Below are 24,562 nucleotides of genomic sequence, written 5' to 3' on the forward strand. Positions count from 1 at the left end.
GTTGTGGTGGCGCGCGCCTGTAATTCCAGCTACTCAGCAGGCTGAGGTAGGAGAATCGCTTGAACCTGGAAGACAGAGATTTCAGTAAGCCAAGATCATGGCCACTGCACTCCAGCCTGGGTGACAGAGAGAGACTTCATCTCAAAAAAAAAAAAAGGAGCGGGATGCGGTGGCTCATGCCTGTAAACCCAGCACTTTGGGAGGTCAAGGCGGGCGGATCACGAGGTCAGGAGTTCCAGACCAGCCTGGCCAATATGGTGAAACCCTATCTCTACTAAAAAATAAAAATTAGCCGGGCGTGGTGTTTCAGTTTTTTCTTCAGAAACAGAAAGAAAACAAATTTTTTATAACACATTTATTCTCTTTACAACTTAACTGCCACGCACAAATATCCCCAAGTTAACTTATACCTTCCCTTTAAATTTATTACATGTAAAATAGCTTCTGCAAGGCCGGTGCGGTGGCTAACGCCTGTAATCTCAGCACTTTGGGAGGCCCAGGCAGGCCTATTTACCAAGGGGTGGAGCTCAAATCATGAGCCCACACAGTGTGGCTTCAGACCCTGCACCTAAATAACTGGCCTAAAATCAGTCAGGTAAGTGACAGAACTGGAACTTGAATTTAGGTTTTCTGTCTTCAAATCCTGCTGTAGCCTCTATACCAGCTTTGGGGGTATAGAGGCAATTTGGGGGGCTGTCTCAAAAAAAGTGGATTGCAATGTGTAGTCTGAAAATATTGTAAACTTTTCATATTCTGAAACCATTAAAATCCATTGGTCTGTCTTGCACTTTATTGTTGTTGTTTTGAGTAAAGTGAAAGCAAGTTTATTAAGAAAGTAAAAGAGTAAAAGAATGGCTATGCCATAGGCAGAGCAGCCTATCTTGCACTTTGAATGGATCTTTTACCCATGTGTGACTTATATTGGTCATTTGGGAAAATATCAGTTCACTGAGCTATGCAGATCTTCCAAATGTTAATATATTTTATTATACCTTTTTTTTTTTTTTGAGACAGAGTCTTGCTCTGTCACCCAGACTGGAGTGTAGCGGCACAATCTCGGCTCACTGCAACCTCCACCTCCCGGGTTGAAGCGATTCTCCTGCCTCAGCTTCCCGAGTAGCTGGGATTACAGGCACCCACGACCATGCCCAACTGATTTTTTGTATTTTTAGTAGAGATGGGGTTTCCCCATGTTGACCAGGCTGGTCTTGAACTCCTGACCTCGTGATCCGCCTGCCTTGGCCTCCCAATGCTCTTCGATTACAGGTGTGAGCCACCACGCCCAGCCTTATACAATTTTTTTTTTAATTACTGATCTCATCAGAAAAATCTTTAATATTGGGAAGCTGTTAAGCTCAGAGTAGCAGGTACAAGTTTTCCAGTATTCTTTTTCATGAAAGATCAAATTGTATCATTGGCAACAAAGGATAAATTGTCTTCCTTGAAGTAACAAGCCTCCTTTGTTTTCAAGTAAAGTTCTGCCAGATACTTACATACAAATAGCCATAGTTTGTCCCTTGTACTTTCAAATAAAAATGATGGCTGGGCGCAGTGGCTCATGTCTGTAATCCCAGCACTTTAGGAGGCCAAGGTGGGTGGATCACGAGTTCGAGACCAGCCTGACCAACATGTTGAAACCCTGTCTCTACTAAAAATGATGGCCGAGTGCAGTGGCTCATGTCTGTAATTCCAGCACTTTAGGAGGCCGAGGCAGGCGGATCACAAGTTCCAGACCAGCCTGACCAACATGGTGAAACCCTGTCTCTACTAAAAATACAAAATTTAGACGAGCGTGGTGGCACTTGCCTGTAATCCCAGCTACTCAGGAGGCTGAGGCAGGAGAATCACTTGAACCCAGGAGACAGAGGTTGCAGTGAGCCGAGGTCGCGCCACTGCCCTCCAGCCTGGGCAACAGTGAGACTCTGTCTCAAAAAAAAAAAAAAAAAAGATGTTGCATGAAAAAAGAGCATCTGTTGCAGCTTCCAATTCAAATAATCACTCAAGTTTGTTTTCTTCAAGAGACCACCATCTTACTTTTGGTATTTAACAAAATGGTTTTATGGGCCGCAGTGGCTTATGCCTGTAGTCAAGCACTTTGGGAAGCTGAGTTGGGCAGATTGCCAAGTCCAGAAGTTTGAGACCAGTCTGAGCAATATGATGACACCCATCTCACCCGTCTCTAAAAACAAACAAACAAAAACATTAGCTGAGCATGGTGGTACAGACCTGTAGTCCCAACTATTCAGGATGGGAGAAGAGCTTGAGCCCAGGAAGGGGAAGTTGCAGTGAGTCATAATCAACGTCACTGTACTCCAGGCTGGGCAGCAGAGCCAGACCCTGTCTGAAAAACAACAGGTTTTATTCATACTAACCAGTTTGTCACATAGAATATGAAAACGATGTGAACTAATGAGTTAAGAGTTAACAAGCCAGGTGCTGTGGCACGTGCCTGTAGTCACAGCTACTCGGGAGGCTGAGGCTGGAGGATCGCTTGAGTCCAGGAGTTCTGGGCTATAGTGCGCTATGCTGATCGGTGTCCGCACTAAGTTTGGCATCAGTATGGTGACCTACCAGGAGCAGGGGACCACCAGGTTGCTTAAGGAGGGGTGAACCAGCCCAGGTCAGAAACGGAGCAAGTCAAAACTCCCATGCTGATCAGTAGTGGGATCACGCCTGTGAATAGTCACTGCACTCCACCCTGGGCAACATAGCGAGACCCCATCTCTTAAAAAAAAAAAAAGTTAACAAAAGTAATAATTTTTACTGAAAAAATATGAAGGCTATTCTTAAGCAAAACTGGCACTATTATCATTAATGCATGGCAGTCAAGAATACAATGACTGACAGTGTAATTTATTTCTACTGCTTTAATTCATGCTAGGATGTTAGCACTCTTAGCATTGCTTTAACGTGAATAGTCCAATGTCAACCTAGAAAAAAAGGCAAATCATGTCTTAGTATTATTATGAAAATAGTTTCAGGCCAGACACAGTGGCTCACACCTGTAATCCCAGCACTTTGGGAGGCCAAGGCAGGCGGATCACTTGAGGTCAGCAGTTTGAGACCAGCCTGGCCAACATGGCGAAACCTCATCTCTACTAAAAATACAAAAACTAGTTGGGCGTGGTGGCGGGCAAGTGTAATCCCAGCTACTTGGGAGGCTGTGGCAGAATTGCTTGGAGGCAGAAGTTCCAGTGAGCCAAGATTGCGCCCCTGCACTCCAGCCTGGGCAACCTCTGCCTCCCAGGTTCAAGTGATTCTCCTGCATTAGCCTCCCAAATAGTTGGGACTACAAGCACCCACCACCATGCCTGGCTAATTTTTTTATTTTTAGTAGAGACAGGGTTTCACTGTGTTGGCCAGGCTGGTCTCGAATTCCTGACCTCATGATCCACCCACCTTGGCCTCCCAAAGTGCTGGGATTACAGGCCTGAGCCACCACATCCAGCCATTAATTTTTAAATTTTTTGTAGAGACAGGGTCTCACTACATTGTACAGTCTGGTCTTGAACTCCTGGACTCAAGTCATCCTCCCCCTTCAGTCTCCTCAAATGCTGGGATTACAGGCATGAGCCACTGTGCCCAGCAGGAATCTGCATTTTAAATAGTTATCCCACATGATCTGGATGCAAGTATTTGGAATCCACATAGTATAAATTTTAGGTTCCCCAATAGTCTGCGTAGATAGGTAGTTTCAGGCAAATAGAATATCTAACTGTTCCCCTTAAAAATAAAAATATGGGGCCGGGTGCGGTGGCTCACGCCTGTAATCCCAGCACTTTGGGAGGCCGAGGCGGGTGGATCATGAGGTCAAGAGATCAAGACCATCCTGGTCAACATGGTGAAACCCTGTCTCTACTAAAAATACAAAAAATTAGCTGGGCGTGGTGGCATGCGCCTGTAGTCCCAGCTATTCAGGAGGCCGAGGCAGGAGAATTGCCTGAACCCAGGAGGCAGAGGTTGTGGTGAGCTGAGATTGCGCCATTGCACTCCAGCCTGGGTAACAAGAGCGAAACTACGTCTCAAAAAAAATAAATAAATTGGGCCGGGCGCGGTGGCTCACGCCTGTAATCCCAGCACTTTGGGAGGCCGAGGAGGGTGGATCACGAGGTCAAGAGATCGAGACTATCCTGGTCAACATGGTGAAACCCCGTCTCTACTAAAAATACAAAAAATTAGTTGGGCATGGTGGCGCATGCCTGTAATCCCAGCTACTCAGGAGGCTGAGGCAGGAGAATTGCTTGAACCCAGGAGGCGGAGGTTGCGGTGAGCCGAGATCACGCCATTGCACTCCAGACTGGGTAACAAGAGCGAGACTCCGTCTCAAAAAAAAAAAAATAAATAAATAAATAAATAAATAAATAAATAATAAAAAAAATAAAAATAAAAATATGGCCGGGCACGGTGACTCACGCCTGTAATCCTAGCACTTTGGGAGGCCAAGATCACGAGGTCAAGAGATCAAGACCATCCTGGCCAACATGGTGAAACCCTGTCTCTACTAAAAATACAAAAATTGGCTGGGCATGGTGGCACGTGCCTGTAGTCCCAGCTACTTGGGAGGCTGAGGCAGGAGAATTGCTTGAACTCAGGAGGCAGAAGTTGCAGTGAGCCAAGATCATGCCAGCCTGGCAACAGAGAGAGACTCCGTCTCAAAAATAAAAATAATTTTTAAACCTACTTAATTTTACTGGCTATTGTTTGTGGTTGTATATCAGCCTTTTACCAGACAAGCCTTAACGGTAAAATGTAAAACAATCTCTACTTTTTCCCTTTCAATGTTCTAGTGCAATAGGCAGCAAACTTTTTTCTGTAAAGGGCCAGATAAATTCTTTAGGTTCTGTAGGCCATAAGGCTCTGTCACAGCTAATCACTTCTCCTGTTGCAGCACTAAAGCAACCAGAGAGGAGCTGTAAACTGAGGAGTGTGGCTGTGTCCCAGTAAAGTCATATTTACAAAAGCAGACAGGGGTTTAATTTGATCTCAGGTAGTAGTTTGCTGACCCCATGCTCCTAGTGCAGAAAATAATGCTAATGGCCAGTAAGTTGTCTAAAGAGCAAAAGCAAGAATGTAGGGGTCATAAACAACTGGATCTTATATCCAAAGCTGGAATCATTGTTTTTGGAGGCAGAACTCCTCAATCCCAGATGGACACCTAGGTATCCAGAGTGAAGAAAACTTCACAGTTGTCTCTGATGCTGATTATAAAATAACAAGACCAGGGCTTTGGGCTCTGACAGTTATTTTCAAGCTTTCACTGCTCACTGCAGCTTCGACCTCCCAGGCTCAAATGATCTTGCCACCTCAGCCTTCCAAGAAGCTCAGACCACAGGTGTCCACCACCATATCCAGCGAATTTTTTTTTATTATTTGTAGAGACAGGGTCTTACTATGTTGCCCAGGCTGGTCTCCAACTCCTGGGCTCAAGCAGTCCTCCCACTTTGGCCTCCCAAAGTGCTGGGATTACAGGCATGAGCCACCATGCCCAGCCCTAAATAGGTTCTTAAAATGTAGATTTTCAGGTTCAACACCAATCTGAAATGTAGATTCAGAAAAGTAAATTAAAACCGATTTTCAGAATCCAACAAGATTCTGATTGACTAGAACGTTTAATCAGAGGCGTCCATATTGTGATGGTTAATTTTAGATGTCGGCTTGACTAGATTTAGGAATACCTAGAGAGCTGGTAAAACATTACTTCTGGGCGTGTCTGTGATGTGTCTGTGAGGGTGTTTCCAGAAGAGATCTCTCTGAGGGGGCAGAAGATGTGAAGATAAATTTGTGTCCCATGTGAATCCTCCCCAAAGGGTGACCTCAGCAGAAGAGGACTTTAATAACCAAGTAGAAAGGATGACCTATTCTGTGGATACTAGTCAGCCTCTGGCCCCTGCCACCCCTGTCATTGCCCAGTCACCCCTGTCATTGCTCATGAAGAAATTGGCCATGGCAGCAGGCATAAATGTTTTGCATGACTCAGCAACATGGACTCCCATTCACCAAGGCTGACCTGGCTATGGCTACCTCCAAGTGCTCAATCTGACAGTAGCAGAGACCAGCGCTGAGCCCCATTGTGGCACCATTACCTGGAGTGATCAGCCAGCCACCTGGTGGCAGGCTGATAACACTGACGGCTTTTATCACCGAAGGAGTAGTGTTTGTTCTTACTGGAATAGACACTGGATAGGATTTGCTTTCCCTGCCCATAATGCTTCTGCCAAAACCATCATCCCTAGATTTACAGAATGTTTATCCACTGTCATCGTATTCCATAGAGCAGTGCTCTGACCCAGGAACTCACTTCACAGCCAAGGAAGTGTGGCAATGGGCTCATGCTCATGGAATTCACTGGTCTTGCCATGTTCCCCACCATCCTGAAGCAGCTGGCTTGACAGAGTGGTGAAATGGTCTTTTGAAATCACAGTTACAGCACCAGCTAGGTGGTAATACTTGGTAGGATTGGGACAACCTGTAGGTGCTCTGAATCAGCATCCAACATAGGGAACTGTTTTTCTCATAGCCAGGAATCATGTGTCCAGGAATCAAGGGGCAGAAATGGGAGTGGCACCACTCACCATCATCCCTAGTGACCCACTAGCAAAATTTTTGCTGCCTATTCCCAAGATTTTATGCTCTGCTGGCCTAAAGGTCTTAGTTCCACAAGGAGAAATGCTGCCACCAGGAGCCATGATTATGATTCCACTGAACTGGAAATTAAGACTGACACCCAGCCACTTTGGGCTTCTCATACATCTGAGTCAAAAGGCCAAGAAGTGAATTACTATGTTGGCTGGGGTGACTGATCCAGACTACCAAAGAGAAATTGGCCTACTACCCCCAGTGAAGGTAAGGAAGAGTAAGTGTGGAATACAAGAGATGGCTTAGGGCATGTCTCAGTATTACCATGCTCCGCAACTAAGGTCAGTGGAAAACTACAACAACCCAATCTAGGCAAGACTACAAATGGCCCAGACTCTTCAGGAATGAAGGTTTGGGTCACCCTGCCAGGTAAGAACCACAACAACCAGCTAAGGTGCTTGCTGAAGGCAAAGGGAATACAGAGTAAGGGTTTTAGCTGGTATTTATAACTGACTTATTCTACAAATGGATAGTAGAAGTTATAAATACCAACTAAAACCATGTTACAGAAACAAAGAGTGTTTCATTAAGAAACAGTCTCATATAGGCTGGGTGTGGTGGCTCATGCCTGTAATCCTAACACTTTGGGAGGCTAAGCTGATCAGATCACTTGAGGCCAGGAGCTCAAGACCAGCCTGGCCAACATGGCAAAACCCTGTCTCTACTAAACAAACAAACAAACAAACAAAAGAAGCCTGGTGTGGTGGCACACACCTGTAATCCAAGCTAGTAGGGAGGTTGAGGCAGGAGAATCTCTGGAACCCGGAAGGTAGAGGTTGCAGTCCACCAAGATCATGCCACTGCAATTCAGTCTGGGTGATAGACTGAGACCATGTATATTAGCCTGTTCTCACACTGCTCATAAAGACATACTGGAGACTGGGTTTTACAAAGGAAAGCAGTTTAATTGACTCACAGTTCAGCATGGCTGGGGAGGCCTCAGAAAACTTCCCATTGTGGCAGAAGGGGAAGCAAATACATCCTTCTTTACATGGCAGCAGCAAGAAGTGCCAAGCAAAAGGAGTAAAAGCCCCATACAAAACCATCAGATGTGAGAACTTGCTATCACAAGGGTAACTGCCCCCATGATTCAATTATCTCCCACTGGGTCCCTCTTACAACACATAAAAATTATGGGAACCACAATTCAAGATTTGGGTGATTACTCAGCCAAAACATATCACCGTGTCTCAAAAAAAGTCACATGTATATATTTATTTATACACACATACACACACACACACACACACATATACACTTTTTTTTTTTTTTAGGCTAATCAAGTGAAGCAGTGGGTGTGGAGAAGGAACAAAGAAATCTGTAACTGGTAGTGATCAATGAGTTGTAAACACCACTGCACTCGGACCAGCCTACACTATTTTTTTTGAGACAGAATCTCACTCTGTCACCCAGGCTGCAGTGTAGTGGCATGATCGCAGCTCAATGCAGCCTTGACCTCCTGGGCACAAGAGATCCTCCCACCTCAGCCTCCCAAAGTGCTGGGAGTACAGGCGTGAGCCACTGCACCCAGCCTGCACACATATATTGAGCAAATATGTTTTCCTTCCTTATTTCTTTATAATACAACATAAGGTATATTGACTTTACATCAATATTTAAGTATTGCTAATTTTACATCATAGTATTTAAGTTATGGGATATCAGGAGAAGAGTAAACATCACCCAAGAACTTCACCTCCTCTTCTAGGGATGGGATTAATGCATTTCTGATTGTACATAGGATAGTTGCATCATGGTAGGCAGAAATAATACCTAGCTATTATCTTTATTTTGAGATTAAATATAGGTTTTGTTTTTTTTTTTTAAAAAGACATTTATTCAGCGTCATGATCAGACTATTACATTTAGCAATCAACAGCATGGGTGCAAAAAAAAAAGAAAAAGAAAAAGAAAAAATCTACATTAAAACCCTTTGTTGGAATGCTTTACACTTTCCACAGAACAGAAACTAAAATAACCTGTTATACAATTAGTCACAAATACAGTCCTCGAGTTTTTTGCCCATACACATGAGTATTTGTCTAAATCATGTCTTCTTTGTAGCAGCTAGGCCCTGCCACCACTGTGCTTGGCTGAGTTCACAAATCTGTTGTAACCTGTAGCTTCCCTGCCACTTCTCTGGCTCTCCTCTCCTGCTAAGCTTTGTTTCCTAATTAAAATCTTCTGCCACTGCCATAGCTACTGCTGCTACTGGAACCGCCATAGCCACCTTGGTTTCGTGGTTTGGCAAAGTATTAGCCGCCACCACCATAGGGGCCAGAGCTTCTGCCTCCAAAGTTTCCTCCCTTCATGGGTCCAAAATTTGAAGACTGATTGTTGTAGCTGCCAAAATCATTGTAGCTTCCACCACCTCCAAAATTGCCTCCATCATTACCAAATCCATTATAGCCATCCCCACTGCCACCATATCCACCACCACCATGGCTGCCACCAAAGCCACCACGACCACTGAAGTTTCCTCCACGACCAAAGTTGTCGTTCCCACTGAAACCACCTCCGCGACCACCACCAAAGTTTCCAGAACCACTTCGACCTCTTTGGCTGGATGAAGCACTAGCCATCTCTTGCTTTGACAGGGCTTTCCTAACTTCACAGTTGTGGCCATTCACAGTATGGTATTTCTGAATGACAATCTTATCCACAGAGTCATGGTCGTCAAAGGTTACAAAGGCAAAGCCCCTTTTCTTGCCACTGCCTCTGTCAGTCATGATTTCAATCACTTCAATTTTTCCATACTGTTCAAAATAATCTCTTAGGTGATGTTCTTCAGTGTCTTCTTTAATGCTACCAACGAATATTTTTTTCACAGTTAGGTGGGCACCCGGTCTTTGAGAATCTTCTCTTGAGACAGCTGTCTTTGGTTCCACAACTCTTCCATCCACTTTGTGTGGCCTTGCATTCATGGCTGCACCCACCTCCTCCACAGTTGCATACGTGACGAACCCAAAGCCCCTGGATCGCTTGGTGTTTGGATCTCTCATTACCACACAGTCTGTGAGCGTTCCCCATTGCTCAAAATGGCTCCTCAGGCTCTCATCGGTTGTTTCAAAGCTCAACCCTCCAATGAAGAGCTTCCTCAGCTGTTCCAGCTCTTTAGGAGACTCTGACTTAGACATGATCGCAGGGAGAAGAGAGACTTTAACGATGCTGCTTTGGCGGCGTCCATGGGCAGAAAGGGAGATTAAATATAGGTTTAAGGAGATGCATATGGGTGCCAAGTTCATAAGAGATGAACTTGTCATGCTTAATTTTAGGTGTCAACTTGACCAGATTAAGGAATACCTGGTGAAACATCACTTCTGGGTGTGTTCATAAGGGAGGATGTTTCTGGAGGAGATTGGAATGTGAGTCTGTGGACTGAGTGGAGAAGATCGATGTGGGAAGGCACCATCCCATCAGCTAGGGTCTCAGAACAGAGAAGACAGAGAAAAGAGCCAGGCTCAGTGGCTCATGCCTGTAATCCCAGCACTTTGGGAGGCTGAGGTGGGCAGAGCATGAGGTCAGGAGTTCAAGACCAGCCTGACCAACATGGTGAAACCCTGTCTCTACTAAAAATACAAAAATCAGCTGGGCGTGGTGGCGCGTGTCTGTAATCCCAGCTACTCGGGAGGCTGAGGCAGGAGAATTGCTTGAACCTTGGGAGGCGGAGGGTGCAGTGAGGCGAGATCACGCCACTGCACTCTAGCCTGGACAAGAGTGAGACTCCGTCTCAAAAAAAAAAAAGAGAAAGGGCAATTTCTTAATTTCTTCTCTTTCTCTTCTGGAGCTTGAGACATTCTTCTGACCTTGGACATTAGAACTCCAGGCTTGCCAGGCTTTGGACTCCAGGACGTGCACCAGCAGTCTCACATGTTCTCAGGCCTTTGGCCTCAGATAGAATTACACCATTGGCGTCCCTGGTTCTGAGGCTTTCACACTTGGATAGAGCCACGCTACTGGCATCTCAGGGTCTCCAGCTTGTAGATGGCCTGGCCTGGGACTTCTCAGCCTCCATAATCACATGAGCTAATTCCCTAATAAATCCCCTGTCATCTATCTATACTATTAGTCCTGTTTCTCTGGAGAACTCTGATTAATAAAATGAATCTATACTTTAATCAAGAATATGCAGGCTACAGCTGTGAGGCAAGATGATTTGAATCAGGAAAGAAGAAGACTTAAGGTGTAATTTCAGCTCTACCCCTTGCTGATAAAGTAAGAATGTTAGAATTAGAAGAAACATTAGAGACATCCAGAGTGATGTTATCTTCCAGCCCAAACTCAGTGGTCTTTATAAGCTCATAAACCAGTCATGAAAATGCATTTTGTTACTTTACAGCCACAACTGAAAAGCTCCTGCCCTCAATGTGAATAATTTCTTTTAGATATTTCACTTTGAGGAAAGTGGCAAATCAGGAAATGAAAAGACGTTGAAAATCATTAACCATTAGAGAAATGCACGTTAAACAATGACATAGCAAAACACAACTATCATTATGTACAAAATAAAAAATAATGACAATACCAAATACTGGCAAGGATACAGCAAATCTCATATTTTGCCTGTGAGAATGTAAAATGGTCTAGCTACTACAGAAAGATTTGGCAGTTGCTTTAAAGATTATATGTATGACTGGGCGTGGTGGCTCACTCCTGTAATCCCAGCACTTTGGGAGGCCAAGGCAGGTGGATCAACGAGGTCGGGAGATCGAGACCATCCTGGCCAACATGGTGAAACCCCGTCTCTACTAAAAATACAAAAAATTAGCTGAGCATGTTGGCGCACGCCTGTAGTCCCATCTACTTGGGAGGCTGAGGCAGGAGAGTTGCTTGAACCCAGGAGGCAGAGATTGCAGTGAGCCGAGATCATGCCACTGCACTATAGCCTAGGTGACAGTGCGAGACTCTGTCTAAAAAAAAAAAAAAAAAGATGATATGTGCAACTAAAATATGACCTAGAATTGCACTCCTAGGCATTATTTCATTTTGTAAAAAATGAAAACTTTCCCAACATTTTTTTGAGACAGAGTCTTACTCTGTCACCAGGCTGGAGTGCAGTGGCGCAATCTCAGCTTACTGCAACCTCTGACTCTCTGGCTCAAGTGATTCTCCTACCTCAGCCTCCTGAGTAGCAGGAGATTACAGGCATGTGCCACCATGCCCAGCTAATTTTGTATTTTTAGTAGAGACGGGGTTTCACCATGTTGGCCAGGATGGTCTTGATCTCCTGATCTTGTGATCCGTCCACCTTGGCCTCCCAAAGTGCTGGGATTACAAGTGTGAGCCACTGGTCACTGGCCAAGAAATAAAAATTTATATGAACACAAAAACCTGTACAAGAATGTACACAGAACCTTCATTCAATAGCCAAAACCTGGAAACAACCCACATGTCCTTCAACAGGTGGATGCTTAAATTATAGCACATCCGTACTACAGGTAACTACATAGCAATAATCAAAAAACAATTGGCTGCATACAGTGGCTCATGCCTGTAATCTCAGTATATTGGGAGGCCAGGATGGGAGGATCCCTTGGGCCCAGGAGTTCGAGACCAGCCTGGGCAACATAGTGAGGCCACCAAATCTGTAAAAAAAATTAGTCAGTAGTAGTGGTGCACACCTGTAGTCCCAGCTATTTGGGAAGATGAGGTGGGAGCATCACTTGAGCCCAGGAGTTCAAGACCACCCTGGGCAACACAGTGAGACATCAAGCCTACAAAAAAAAGTTAAAAATTAGCCAGGAATGGTGGTGCACGCCTGTAGTCCTGCCTACTCCGGAGGCTGTGGTGGGAGGACTGCTTGGGCCCAAGAGGTCAAGTCTGCAGTGAGCTGAGATCACACCATGGCATTCCAGCTGGGATGACAGAGCAAGACTCTATCTCAAAAAAAAAAAAAAAAAAAAGAAAAGAAAAGATTTATACAGAAAACAACTTGGATGAATCTCTACAGAATTCATTCCTTTTTTTTTTTTTTTAGAAAGAAAGAAAGAAAAAAAGAATGAAGAAGAGGAAGAAAAAGGAAGAGAAAGAGAGAGAGAGAATGGGAGTATTGCTTTCTTGCCCAGGCTAGAATGCAGTTTAGTAATGGGTATTGAAAACCTCTTTTATACCAATAATTATACTTAATGATGTAGACAGGAAGGAATAAGGGAAGAAAATAACAAACAAGCAGCCAACCAATATTTCATTTAAACCTATGAAATGCTATGCGATTACTGAGGAGTGATTTACTTCCAATTATGTAGTCACTTTTGGAATAGGTGTGAGGTGGTAATGTGTGTTTTGTGTATTTGAAGTGGAGAGTTCTATAAATGTTTATTAGGTTTACTTGTTCCGGGTCTGAGTTCAAGTCCTGCATGTCCTTGTTAATTTTCTGTCTGGTTGATCTATAGAATCGTTAGCTCTTCTTGTTACATTGATCCTTTTGCCATTATGTAATGTCCTTCTTTGCCTCTTTTGATCTTTGTTGCTTTAAAGTCTATCTTATCAGAGGCGAGAATTGCATCTCCTGCTTTTTGTTTATTTGTTTATTTTTACTCTCTGTTTGGTTGGTAAATCTTCCTCCTTCTCTTTGAGTCTTTGTGTATCATTGCATGTGAGATGGGTCTGGATGCAGCATACTGATGGGTTTTGGCTTTTTATCCAATTAGAATATATATAAGTTTAATACTGGCATTTGATGCTAGCTGGCTGTTTTGCCCATTAGTTAGTGTAAATTTTTCGTTGTGTTAATGCTCTTTGTTTTTTGATATATTTTTGGAAAGGCTGATATTGGTTGTTCCTTTATATGTATAGTGCTTCTTTCAGAAGCTCTTGTAAAGCAGGCCTGGTGGTGGTGAAGTCTCTAAGTACTTGTTTGTTCGCAAAAGATTTAATGTTTCCTTCGCTTATAAAGCTTAGTTTGGCTGGATATGAAATTCTGGGTTGAAAGTTCTTTTCTTTAAGGATGTTAAATATTGGTCCCCACTCTTTTCTGGCTTGTAGGGTTTCTGCTGAGAGATCTGCTGTAAGTCTGATAGGTTTCCCTTTATGGGTAACATGACCTTTCTCTCTGGCTGCCCTTAGTATTTTCTCCTTCATTTCAACCCTAATAAATCTGGCGATTATGTGCCTTGGGGTTGGTCTTCTTGAAGAATATCTTTGTGGTGTTCTCTGTATTACCTGGAGTTGAATATTACCCTGCCTTGCCAGGTTAGGAAAGTTTTCCTGAATGATATCCTGAAGAGTATTTTCCAACTTGGATTCATTCTCTTTGTCACATTCAGGTACACCTATCAAACGTAAATTAGATCTTTTCACATAGTCCCATATTTCCTGGTGACTTTGCTCATTCCTTTTTATCCTTTTTTCTCCAATCTTGTCTTTTCGTTTCATTTCACTGAGCTGGTCCTCGACTTCTGATATCCTTTCTTCTGCTTGATCAATTTGACTGTTTAAACTTGTGCATACTTCGCGAAGTTCTCGTGTTGTGTTTTTCAGCTCCATCAATTCACTTATATTCCTCTCTAAATTGTTTATTCTCGTTAACATTTTGTCAAACCTTTTTTCAATGTTCTTAGTTTCTTTGCATTGGGTTAGAACAAGTTCTTTTAATTCACAGAAGTTTCTTATCACCCACATTTTGAAACCTGCTTCTGTTATTGGAACACACTCGTTCTCCATTAAACCTTGTTCTGTTACTGATGAGGAATTGTGATCCCCTGTAGAGGGAGGGGCATTCTGATTTTGAGTATTCTCTGCCTTTTTAGGCTGGTTTCTTCCCTTCATTATATATTTATCCCTCTGTCGTCTTTGTAATTACCGACTTTCTAACTAGGTCTCTGAGCGGATGTCCAACTTGTTGATTCCCAGCACCGAAATCTGAGCAATCCACTGCGCCGGCCAAAACAGTGGTGTTAAGATTGATGGTGCTTTTCTGCCCGGGAATCTCCGGACTCTGCACCAAGAACTGCCGCGCTGAGGCGCCAGCAAAACCGCTGCGCCGGCCACAAGAGTCGCCTTGGTGACCCGTGGGGCTCCTCCGCTGGGAATCTCTTAGTCCGTGAGCAACAAATATTCATCTGAAAGTGTGGTGTCCTCTCGTTCTCTGTGCTTTCACTGGGAACTACGAGCCCGAGCTGCTAGTGATCAGCCATCTTGGATCTCTCTCGTAACATTCTTATAATGACAAAATTTAGAAATGAAGAACAGATTAGTAGTTGCCAGGGTTTTAGTGTGGGGGGAGAGGAGAATCACGTAGTTATAACAAGGTCAACAGGAGGGATAAACGGCAGTGATGGAACTGTTCAGTATCTTCATTATATTAATTTCAGTATCCTGGTTGTAAGTTTGCAGTAAAGTTTTACATTTTACCCACCGAAGGAAATTGGGTAAAGGGTACATGAAATCTCTGTAGTACTATTTTTTAAGAGACAGTTGCCCAGGCTGGAAGGCAGTGTCACCATCATGACTCACTGTAACCTTGCACTCCTGGGCTTAAGTGATCCTCCTGCCAGTCTCCTGAGTAGCTGGGACTACAGGGACATGCCATGTAACGCCTAGCTAATTTTTAAATTTTTTTGTACAGATGGGGTCTCACTGTTGCTCACACATGTAAGTCACTGTACCTGGCCTCCGTATTATTTTGTTAGAGTGCATGTAAATCTACAAGTACCTCAAAATAAAAACTATAATTTAAAAAATACAGCGAGGTGCAGTGGCTCACACCTGTAATTCCAGCACTTTGGGAGGCTGAGGTGAGTGAATTCCTTGAGTTCAGGAATTCGAGAGCAGCCAGGGCAAAATGGCAAAACCTGTCTCTACAAAAAAGTACAAAAATTAGCCAGACGTGGTGGTGTGCACCTGTAATCCCAGTCACTTAAGCGGTTGAGGAGGGAGGATTGCCTGAGCCTGGGAGGTGGAGCTTGCAGTGAATTGAGATCATGCCACTGCACTATAGCCTGGGTCACAGAGCGAGATTCTGTCTCAAACAAACAAAAAAACAGTACTCCTAGTTAAATTTGAATTTCACATAAACAACAAATCATCTTTTAGTATAAGTATTTTCCAAACATTGCTTGGGTCATATTGATACTAAAAATGATTGTCTGAAATTCAAATTTAACTGGGAATTCTGTATTTCATCTGTCAATTCTACTCTTGGCCTTAGCAAAATAAAAGGACATTTAAGGATTGGCTGAGAGAAAATGTGTCATGATCCCAGAAGCACCTAAATACTCTCTCAGCTGTTCCATCTCTATCTCCTACTTCATCATGACAAATGTGGTCACTACTCCCCATGAGAAAAGCCAGAGTGTAAAACTTTCCTGTTTTCACACGAGTGAAATTCATGCAGATAGCCTCCTCTTCCCAATTTCAGAGTTAAAATACCTTAAAATATACTTAAAATCTGCTCCAAGAAAGATTATAAAAAAGTAATTAAACAGAACAGTCAAGAAACATTTTCTAAAGATAATTTTGGTACCTGTAATGCCAGAACTTTGGGAGGCTGAAGTGGGAGGATCATTTGAAGCCAGGAATTCAAGCCAGCCCAACCAATATGACAAAACCCTGTCTCTACTAAAAATACACAATTTAGCTGGACACGATGTCACATGCCTGTAATCCCAACTAAAAACGAAGCTGAAGCACAAGAATTGCTTGAACCCAGGAGGTGGAGGTTGCAGTGAGCCAAGATTGCACCACTACATTCCAGCCTGGGTGATACAGCAGTACTGTGTCTCAAAAAATAATAATAAAATAATAAAAATAATTTTGGGTTTCCAGGGCAATAAAACCATACTTCAAAGAATACAAAGCCAGGCATGGTGGCTTACGCCTGGAATCCCAGTGCTTTGAGAGGCTGAGATGGGAGGACCGCTTGAACCCAGGAGTTCAAGACCAGCCTGGGCAAGAGGGCGAAACTTCATCTCTATAAAAAATAGAAAAATTAGCTGGGTGTGGTGGTGCGTGGCTGTAGTTCAGCTACTCAGCAGGATAAGGTGCGATCAGTTGAGCCTGGGACACTGAGGCTGAAGCGAGTCAGGATCACACCATTGCATTCTAGCCTGGGCTACAGTGTAAAACCCTGTCTCCAAAATAATATAGAAATACATTTTTTAAAAACTCAATTCAAGCTGATTGAGGTGGTCATGCCTGTAGTCCCAGCTACTCAGGAGGCTAAGGCGGGAGGATCATCTGAGCCCAGGAATTTAGAGCCCAGCAAGACCTGTCTCTAAAAACAAAATTTTTTGATTAACAAAAGAAAAACTCAATTGAAAGTGGTTACCTTTAGAGAAGGAAAAATGGGAGTGGGATCAGGTGAACGCTGCTTTCATAGAACTGACTTTTTAAACTCCTAACTTCTATGAATTGAGGTAAACTCCTAACTTTTTTTTAAAGTAAAAGTAAAGTTGTAAAAGAAAAGCTCCATCAACTATCCATCCTCAAAAAACTTTTTATTTAATACCCATTTAATCTACATTCTTTTTTTTTTTGAGACAGTCTTGCTCTGTTGCCAGGAGCCAGGCTGGAGTGCAGTGGCATGATCTCGGCTCACTGCAACCTCTGCCTCCCAGGTTCCAGCAATTCTCCTGCCTCAGCCTCCCGAGTAGCTGGGACTACAGGCACATGCCACCACGCCCTGCTAATTTTTGTATTTTTAGTAGAGACAGGGTTTCACCAAGTTGGCCAGGATGGTCTCGATTTCCTGACCTTGTGATCTGCAGCCTCCTAAAGTGCTGGGATTATAGGTGTGAGCCACTGCGCCCGGCCTTTAATCTACATTCTTCAACTTTTTTTAAAAACTGTCTACCTTTAATGGTATTATTTACATTAACCAACTAAAGAACTGTTTTCAAAACTCCATTTTTAAAAGCATTTAAAAGAATTCTGCACCAACATGTGGAGACACATATAATCCAACCCCCATATACTTCATTAGGGCTTATTTGTTTAAACAGTTACATTGGCATTCATACTTCGAACAATAGAGGGTTATTATAAAGAAATCATAGTTGTGTTTATCATGCCAGGACTGGGTAACTTTATTCAAGACTTTGACAAAATGATCCCCAAAGTAATATAAATGTAGACACTTTAAAAAGTCCAGATGTGAAATGTCAAGAAAACTTTGAATTCAGTCCAAAGTCAATATTAAGTCAAAAGTTGAACCAATTCTACAAACCATAAATACTATTTTCCTTCTTAAGTTCATCATATCTTCTGAGATAGATTACCAACTTAGTTTTCTTTGATATTGGTATTTGGAATAATTTTAACACGATTTAACATCTTTAAGTTCTAAATCTATACTTATCCTGAATATCTTATTTTAATTAAAAATATAAATCCAGAAGTGACAACTCTTCCTTACAGAAGAATTCCAATTAATAAATGTAGAAGGACTGAGAGAAATAGAAAATCACCATTAGAACACCACAGTAGTAATTGCCACAAGCAAGATCTGCCAATGGGTAGTAAAATGAGCAAAAGTTTAAGCAGAAACAGGACATTTGCATAGTCTCAGGGTATCTTCAGCAAATATTCAATAATTACAAGGAAAACACAGTAAGTTTACAATAGCGAATCCTAGCAGACACCACCTTAGCAGAGTGATCAAGGTTAACAACACTGGAAATACATTACGACATCAGGTATCCCATTATGATACATTGTTATAGACTGGAGGACACGACATAGATATGACAGCTAAATGCAAGGCTGGGTCTTGGAACAGTAAAAGGACATTAGTGAAAAGACTAAAATCTCTACTTTTTAAACTTTCTACTTTAGTTAATAGTATTAAGGTTAATTTCTTAATTTTGACAAGTGTTCTATTGTTACATAAGATGTTAACATAAGGGAAAGGTGGGTGCAGAGTATACAAGAACTCTACTATTTTTACAACTCTTCTGTAGAAGTCTAAAATCATCTCAAAAACTTAAAAAATAACTGTTAAAAAACAAACACATATATGTATATATGTGCATAACATGTGTACATATATATAAATCAAGACTTCATGGAAATTGGCATCTTGGGCACTCAGTCAGTAAAGGAGTAGTGTTCTCTTCTGATTATTCATTGTCTTATTGGTAACTTAGCTTTAAGGTCCTCCCCCTTCTAGACTTCTAATCTCAAGTATAAATTTCTAATTTTCATAGAAAAGCCTTTTTTAAACATTCCTATATTAGGCCAAAAATAAAATCCTAGAATAAAATTATCACCATATTATCTTATAAAATCACTCATCCCAACCATAAGATCCAGCCAGTATTTTTACTGCTTTCCTCTCCTCATCTTATGTTTGTATTGGTTTGGTTTGGTTTATGAGTGGAGACAGCTAATAGGTTTAGTATTACTCATAGGGCTGACAATCTAGGGGAAAAAATTATAACTTGGGTATCTGATAAAGAAACAGCTATTTTTCCAAGAACCAATATTGTGTACTCACCTCAGACATGAAAAGTTATTTACGTAAGTCTCTTCTATGATAGCATAGAGCTACCCAAGCAAGGCCAACAGAGACCCTTTCAATATCCTTTTCTTAAATTTGGCTCTAAAATAACTGTTAATAATGGTAATAAATGTCTTTTTATTATAATTTTATTTTATGCAATTTAGAGAAAGATAAACATAAAATCTACCTTTAAATGAAGAAAATAATAATTTACCATTCTAACTATGGCTGATTCATTCCCTGAGCATGAATACCCTTTTACCCTCATTGTTTTTAAACTATAAACTGAGCTGAAATCTGCTCACAGGTGAAACTAATATTTTAAATGGAGAATTATATTACCAAATAATAATATTTATTACTTTTTATAGTCATTATTTCTACTCACTGTGGCATTTAATGTTTCATCTGTATCTCTCTATCACAATGCCCTCTATAGAAGCAGCAATAGTGAAAACATAATTACACTTTGGGAAAAAAAAAAAAAACAGGTAATTTTTAAGTGGATCTTTATCCAAATACAATTAAAAAGTAAAAAAGAAAAATGTCCATAAACATTTTCATTTTATGTCAATGCCATTTCCAAATTTACCTTCCACTACTACCATGAACAGTAGAAGTGGTAAAAAACTCTAACCTAACGATCTATACAAAAAGGGAAACAAATTACTCACTACACATTACAGTATATTCAAGTGGTGAAAAGATAAAAATTCTTTCAGAACTGCCATACTGGCTGTCAATATAGTCTCTTGAATAATTATATTAAACATATTACTATAAAATGTACCAAGAAGTAGAGAATAATACTATATTTTTGAACTGCAAATAACAAAACAAAACGAAGTCCAAGAAGGCTAAAGTCTAAGCTATAATTTACACATGAAGTGTATGTTGAAAGCAGTCACAATGTACAAAAATGTGACAAGATATCCAGATGTTTAAAAAAACAGATCCTGTTTGTCTCAGATTATATCCAGTTTCATCTGGTAGGTTTCTGATAAGCCTGTTACTTAAAGTGTGTTTCCCTCCTGCTGTTAAGAAGCAGCTCGCAGATATCCATAAATTTCTTAAGGAGTGAGTCTACTTGGCAATATTGATAACTCCATAGTTTCCTATTACATTCATTCGTCTGAAAACTGAAAATAACTCATGACTAAAATATTCTTCCATTCCTTTGCCAGTTTTTCAAGTTTAAATCAAAGGAAAGTTGGAATGTATTGCTTCTTGTCATCAACAGGCATTTCAAAAAGAGGGTGATTAACCAAATCAAGTGTTCTTTGGTCAAGTTAGTAACAGGCTTCCACTTTGTTCTAAATCATTTCATAATCCTTTCTTTTCTAATTTTTCCAGTATGGCCTGGATCTTACAAACAGCCTCTTTTCTGGCCTGCCGTACAGAGTCCTGGCCCCCTGTTTCAACAGAATCCAGTTCCAAAAGTTCCTTGGTTAGCATTTCTTCCAGAAGCCAGTATGCTTTGTCTGTTTTTTTTCCTACAAATTCTTCTACTTCTTGTTCAAGATACTGGACCTTCTCTAGCACATGTATGATTTTTTTAATACTCGGAGGAGTACTTTCATCAGAAGGTACACATTCTTCAGGAAGACTGCTACTCTGATCTTGATTGTTGGGATGGTCACTGGTGGCGTTGCCATACAGCTGAGGCTCAGCACTATACTGGACCTGGGAATCCAAAAGATCTGAATCATCATTGTTCACTGTCCCCGAGGATTCGTACTGATGAACACTGCAAGGAAAGTTGTGCCGGTTCATGCTTTGATCTGATTGGCTATAGGGATATGAAGACTCCTTGGAGAGAGCAAAAAGAGGAAAAAAGCTGTCTCAATGGGAATCCATCAACATCAAATTTGTTAGCCCACATCTTTCACTTGACCAGAAAGGTACATGAAAAGATTCCCTACCAATAAAACTGGACCTCTCTCCTTAATCATTTGCAAAAAAACACAGTCCCAAGAAGGTAAAAGGGAGTGCCATGTCAGATAAAAGACACCGAATTTCTGAGTTACAATGGCTGGAACCTGCCCTGTGGCAGATCCATCACCATGAGGACCTCATAATCTATCCTGTGACTTAACCAATAAGAATTAGTTTTTCCTCTAAAAGGTGAAAACCTCGAGCAAGGTCTTGAATAGGAACACAGCCACAAGTGATAATATTCAAGTCTGTGGTTTAAATACAAGCTCATACTGCAGATATTTCACATTGGTTTTTTTTGTCTTCTGTCCATAGATTATTTGAAGTCGTAAAACACAGTCTTTGCATTTAACATTTAGAAGAATCACAAAAGAAAATGTGTATTTTTCTGTGTCTTAGAATCTAAATCTTCTCTAAAGTCTACTAAAAAAAAAAAAGGAAATTGAGCTGAGGTAAAGCTACAGATAGTAGTCTCACTCTGTCGCCAGGCTGGAGTGCAGTGGTGGGATCTCTGCTCACTGCAACCTCTGCCTCCTGGGTTCAAGCAATTCTTCTGCCTCATCCTCCCAAGTAGCTGGGACTCTAGGCCTACGCCACCATGCCCAGCTAATTTTTGTATTTTTAGTAGAGATGGGGTTTCGACATATTGGCCAGGATGGTCTCAATTTCTTGACCTCTTGATCTGCCTGCCTCAGCCTCCCAAAGTGCTGGGATTACAGGCATGCCACCATGCCCGACCATCACCAACTTTTTGCAATTAGTCCCCGTTTAACACAAACCAATACAGAAACTATATAAACAATGTTATGTTCTCTTAATTACACACACATCAAAGGAACAATTAGGTCTCCTACCTTGGGCTGCTGGAGTGGGGGTGAAGGGGGTGACTGGGGAGAGCCACTACTAGGCCATGGTGAAGTACTTTCGGTCATGTAAAGATTGCCAGGTGGTGCTGAGGGTGCTGACGAAGGCCAGGGATAACGGGCACCCATTCCATAAGCACCAGGAGAAGCCCATGCATCCTCTTGTGGTCGTATAGTTGGTCCTGATTGTGGAACACTACGATTACCATCTCCATAAGGATAATGGGGCAGGGTCATTCCAGGGTTCTAGATTGAGAGGAAGAATTATACTAGTCATTGTTAAAAACCTGTAATAAAAATATTCTACTATAGGTAGATTCTGAGATGCTTCCTCTCTTCTTAACAGAGTATGCATTAGCTGCTACTGGACCAAACTGTAATAACTCTAATTAGTCAGTTCCAGTAATTTTTCCAAGCCTCAAAAAGTTAGTTCCAAAGATACCAGGGATAGATTTAATGAAAATAAAACTCAGAAGGAATAGGCCTAAAAATTTAATGGATGAGGCCTAAGTCTGTCCCATAGATACTATAAACAAATGGACCTAGATACTATAAGGAAGCACAAATAAAGACATGTTAGAACTCCTCTTGAAGTGAACAGAGAAATAAACATAGTTATCATGCACAGAATATTAAAAAAAATACACACCTACAGGGTGCTGAAAAAGGCTAAGATAGGGAAACTTTCAAGCAGCAACTCTAAAGATTACTTTCAGTATAAAAATTTTATGATTATGACATCTTTAAGGTACCGTCAGCCAAAGTCCACTTACTGGAATAGCTGCTACGAGTGAGAAAGGCATCACCATAAAAGCCTTCCCAATCTAGAAGTGTCTTATTAAATCAGCACTAGTACGAACAGATGCCCTTCCACTATTTACAAGAGGCAGAGACTTTGAATTCATTTTTTCCCCAACAGAAAACAACTCACCTGTGAAGCCGGATATCCTGGAACCTGCCCCCTAAGAGGGGGTGCTTCAGTCTGACATTCCTGCTGGGGATAGATCCAACGAGAGACTGGAGTTGGGCTGTTGCCAGGTGAACGGTAAGTGCTTGGAACTTCAGTGGAGTAACTGGTCTGAGTATAACCAGGTGCATAATAAGCCCCCGAGTATGAGGCAGTATTTGCCCCAGGGCCTGGGGGGTATGTTGGGCCATATGCTCCATTTGTATAGGAATTCAAACTCTGAAAAAAAGCAAGTGGAGAGAAAAAAAGATGAATTAGTAGAAGAGCTGAAACGCCCTGACTTAATGCCTAAACTTGAAAACTTTGAGAAGATATTAATCGCCAATGCAGGCCAGGCACAGTGGCTCACACCTTTAATACCAGCACTTTGGGAGGTCAAGCGGGGAGGATCATTTGAAGTCAGGAGTTTGAGACCAGCCTGGGCAACATAGTGAGACCTAGTTTCCGCAAAAAAAATTTAAAAATTAGCCGGGTATGGTGGCTCACACCTGGAGTCTTAGCACTTTGGGAGGCCGAGGTGGGTGGATTGCCTGACGTCAGGAGTTCGAGACCAGACTAGCCAATATAGCAAAACCCCATCTCTACTAAAAATACAAAAAAATCAGCCAGGTGTGGTGGCAGGCGCCTATAATCCCAGGTACTCAGGAGGCTGAGGCAGGAGAATAGCTTGAATCTGGGAGGTGGAGGTTGCAGTGAGCCGAGATTGCGCCATTGCACTCCAGCATGGGCAACAAGAGTGAAACTCTGCTTCAAAAAAAAAAAATAAATAATAATAAAAAAAATTAGCCAGGCATCATGGTGCACATCTGTAGTTCCAGCTACTCAGGAGGCTGAGGTGGGAAGCACTGCTTGAGCCCAGGAGGCCAAGGCTGCAGTGAATCACGGGTGTAACACTGCACTCCTGCCTGGGCAACAGAGTGAGACCCTGTCACAGAAAGTATATGAAAATTTTAAAAAAATATTTTTTTTTAAGACTACAGAGATATACCTAGCTCTGCTATAGGCTTTGTATTTAACCTCCCCTAACTTCAGTTTCTCCATCAGGAAAATGAAGATCATAAATTTATCTTGACTTATCTGTCAAAATAAGATTACATATATAAAAGGTTTAGCATAGTGTCTGGCACATAGTATGCTCAAAAAATGGTAATTATTTGCATTATCACTGTTGTTAGTATTACCATGGCTGGGTCATGAAATGAACCCAGATCTGACTCCAAGTCCATGTTCTTTGTATTATACCATCACTCTGTAACCCAGATGTTCATTCCAAATGATAACAACAACAGAAAACAGAGACAAACTCCTCATATATTGCTCACTGTAATTTTAAATCACCTATTCAGACTCTTATCCATACCCAGAATCCTCAGTTCAATAATCCAAACAAGATTCAAGCTAGGCAAGCGCACTGGCTCATGGCTGTAATCCCAGCACTTTGGGAGGCTGAGAAGGGAGGATTACTTGAGCTCAGGAGTTAGACCAGCCTCAGCAACATAGTCAAACCTCATATATATATAAAGTAATTTTTTAAAAAAGATTCAGGGCCAGGCACGGTGACTCACGCCTGTAATCCCAGCACTCTGGGAGGCCAAGGCAGGCAGATCATGAGGTCAGGAGATCAAGACCATCCTAGCCAATGTGGTGAAACCCTGTCTCTACTAAAAATACAAAAAGTAGCTAGGCACAGTGGCTCCTGGCTGTAGTCCCAGCTACTAGGGA

At 41.9% G+C, this 24,562-nt stretch overlaps 2 protein-coding genes across 2 annotated transcripts in view; both read right to left on the reverse strand.

Annotated features, from left to right (window-relative positions):
• Positions 1-8,565: 8,565 nt before the first annotated feature.
• LOC105713719 (heterogeneous nuclear ribonucleoprotein A1-like) lies at positions 8,566-11,278 on the reverse strand. The gene has a single exon (XM_021665317.2). It carries the CDS (start codon positions 9,897-9,899, stop codon positions 8,892-8,894), a length of 1,008 nt encoding a protein of 335 aa, XP_021520992.2. The 5' UTR covers positions 9,900-11,278; the 3' UTR covers positions 8,566-8,891.
• Positions 11,279-17,642: 6,364 nt separating this feature from the next.
• Positions 17,643-24,562, reverse strand: part of BAG4 (BAG cochaperone 4) — a 32,542-nt gene continuing 25,622 nt past the window's right edge. The window contains exons 3-5 of the mRNA XM_064368815.1: positions 22,805-23,059; positions 21,865-22,119; positions 17,643-20,884 (exon numbers count right to left, since the gene is read on the reverse strand). Coding sequence (XP_064224885.1) covers positions 20,399-20,884; positions 21,865-22,119; positions 22,805-23,059 — 996 coding nt within the window. The 3' untranslated portion in view covers positions 17,643-20,398. The remainder of the gene's footprint in view (positions 20,885-21,864; positions 22,120-22,804; positions 23,060-24,562) is intronic.

Source organism: Aotus nancymaae, unplaced genomic scaffold, assembly GCF_030222135.1.
Source record: "Aotus nancymaae isolate 86718 unplaced genomic scaffold, 86718_ANA_hifiasm-v0.15.2.pri h1tg000079l, whole genome shotgun sequence".
Lineage (NCBI taxonomy): Eukaryota > Metazoa > Chordata > Mammalia > Primates > Aotidae > Aotus > Aotus nancymaae.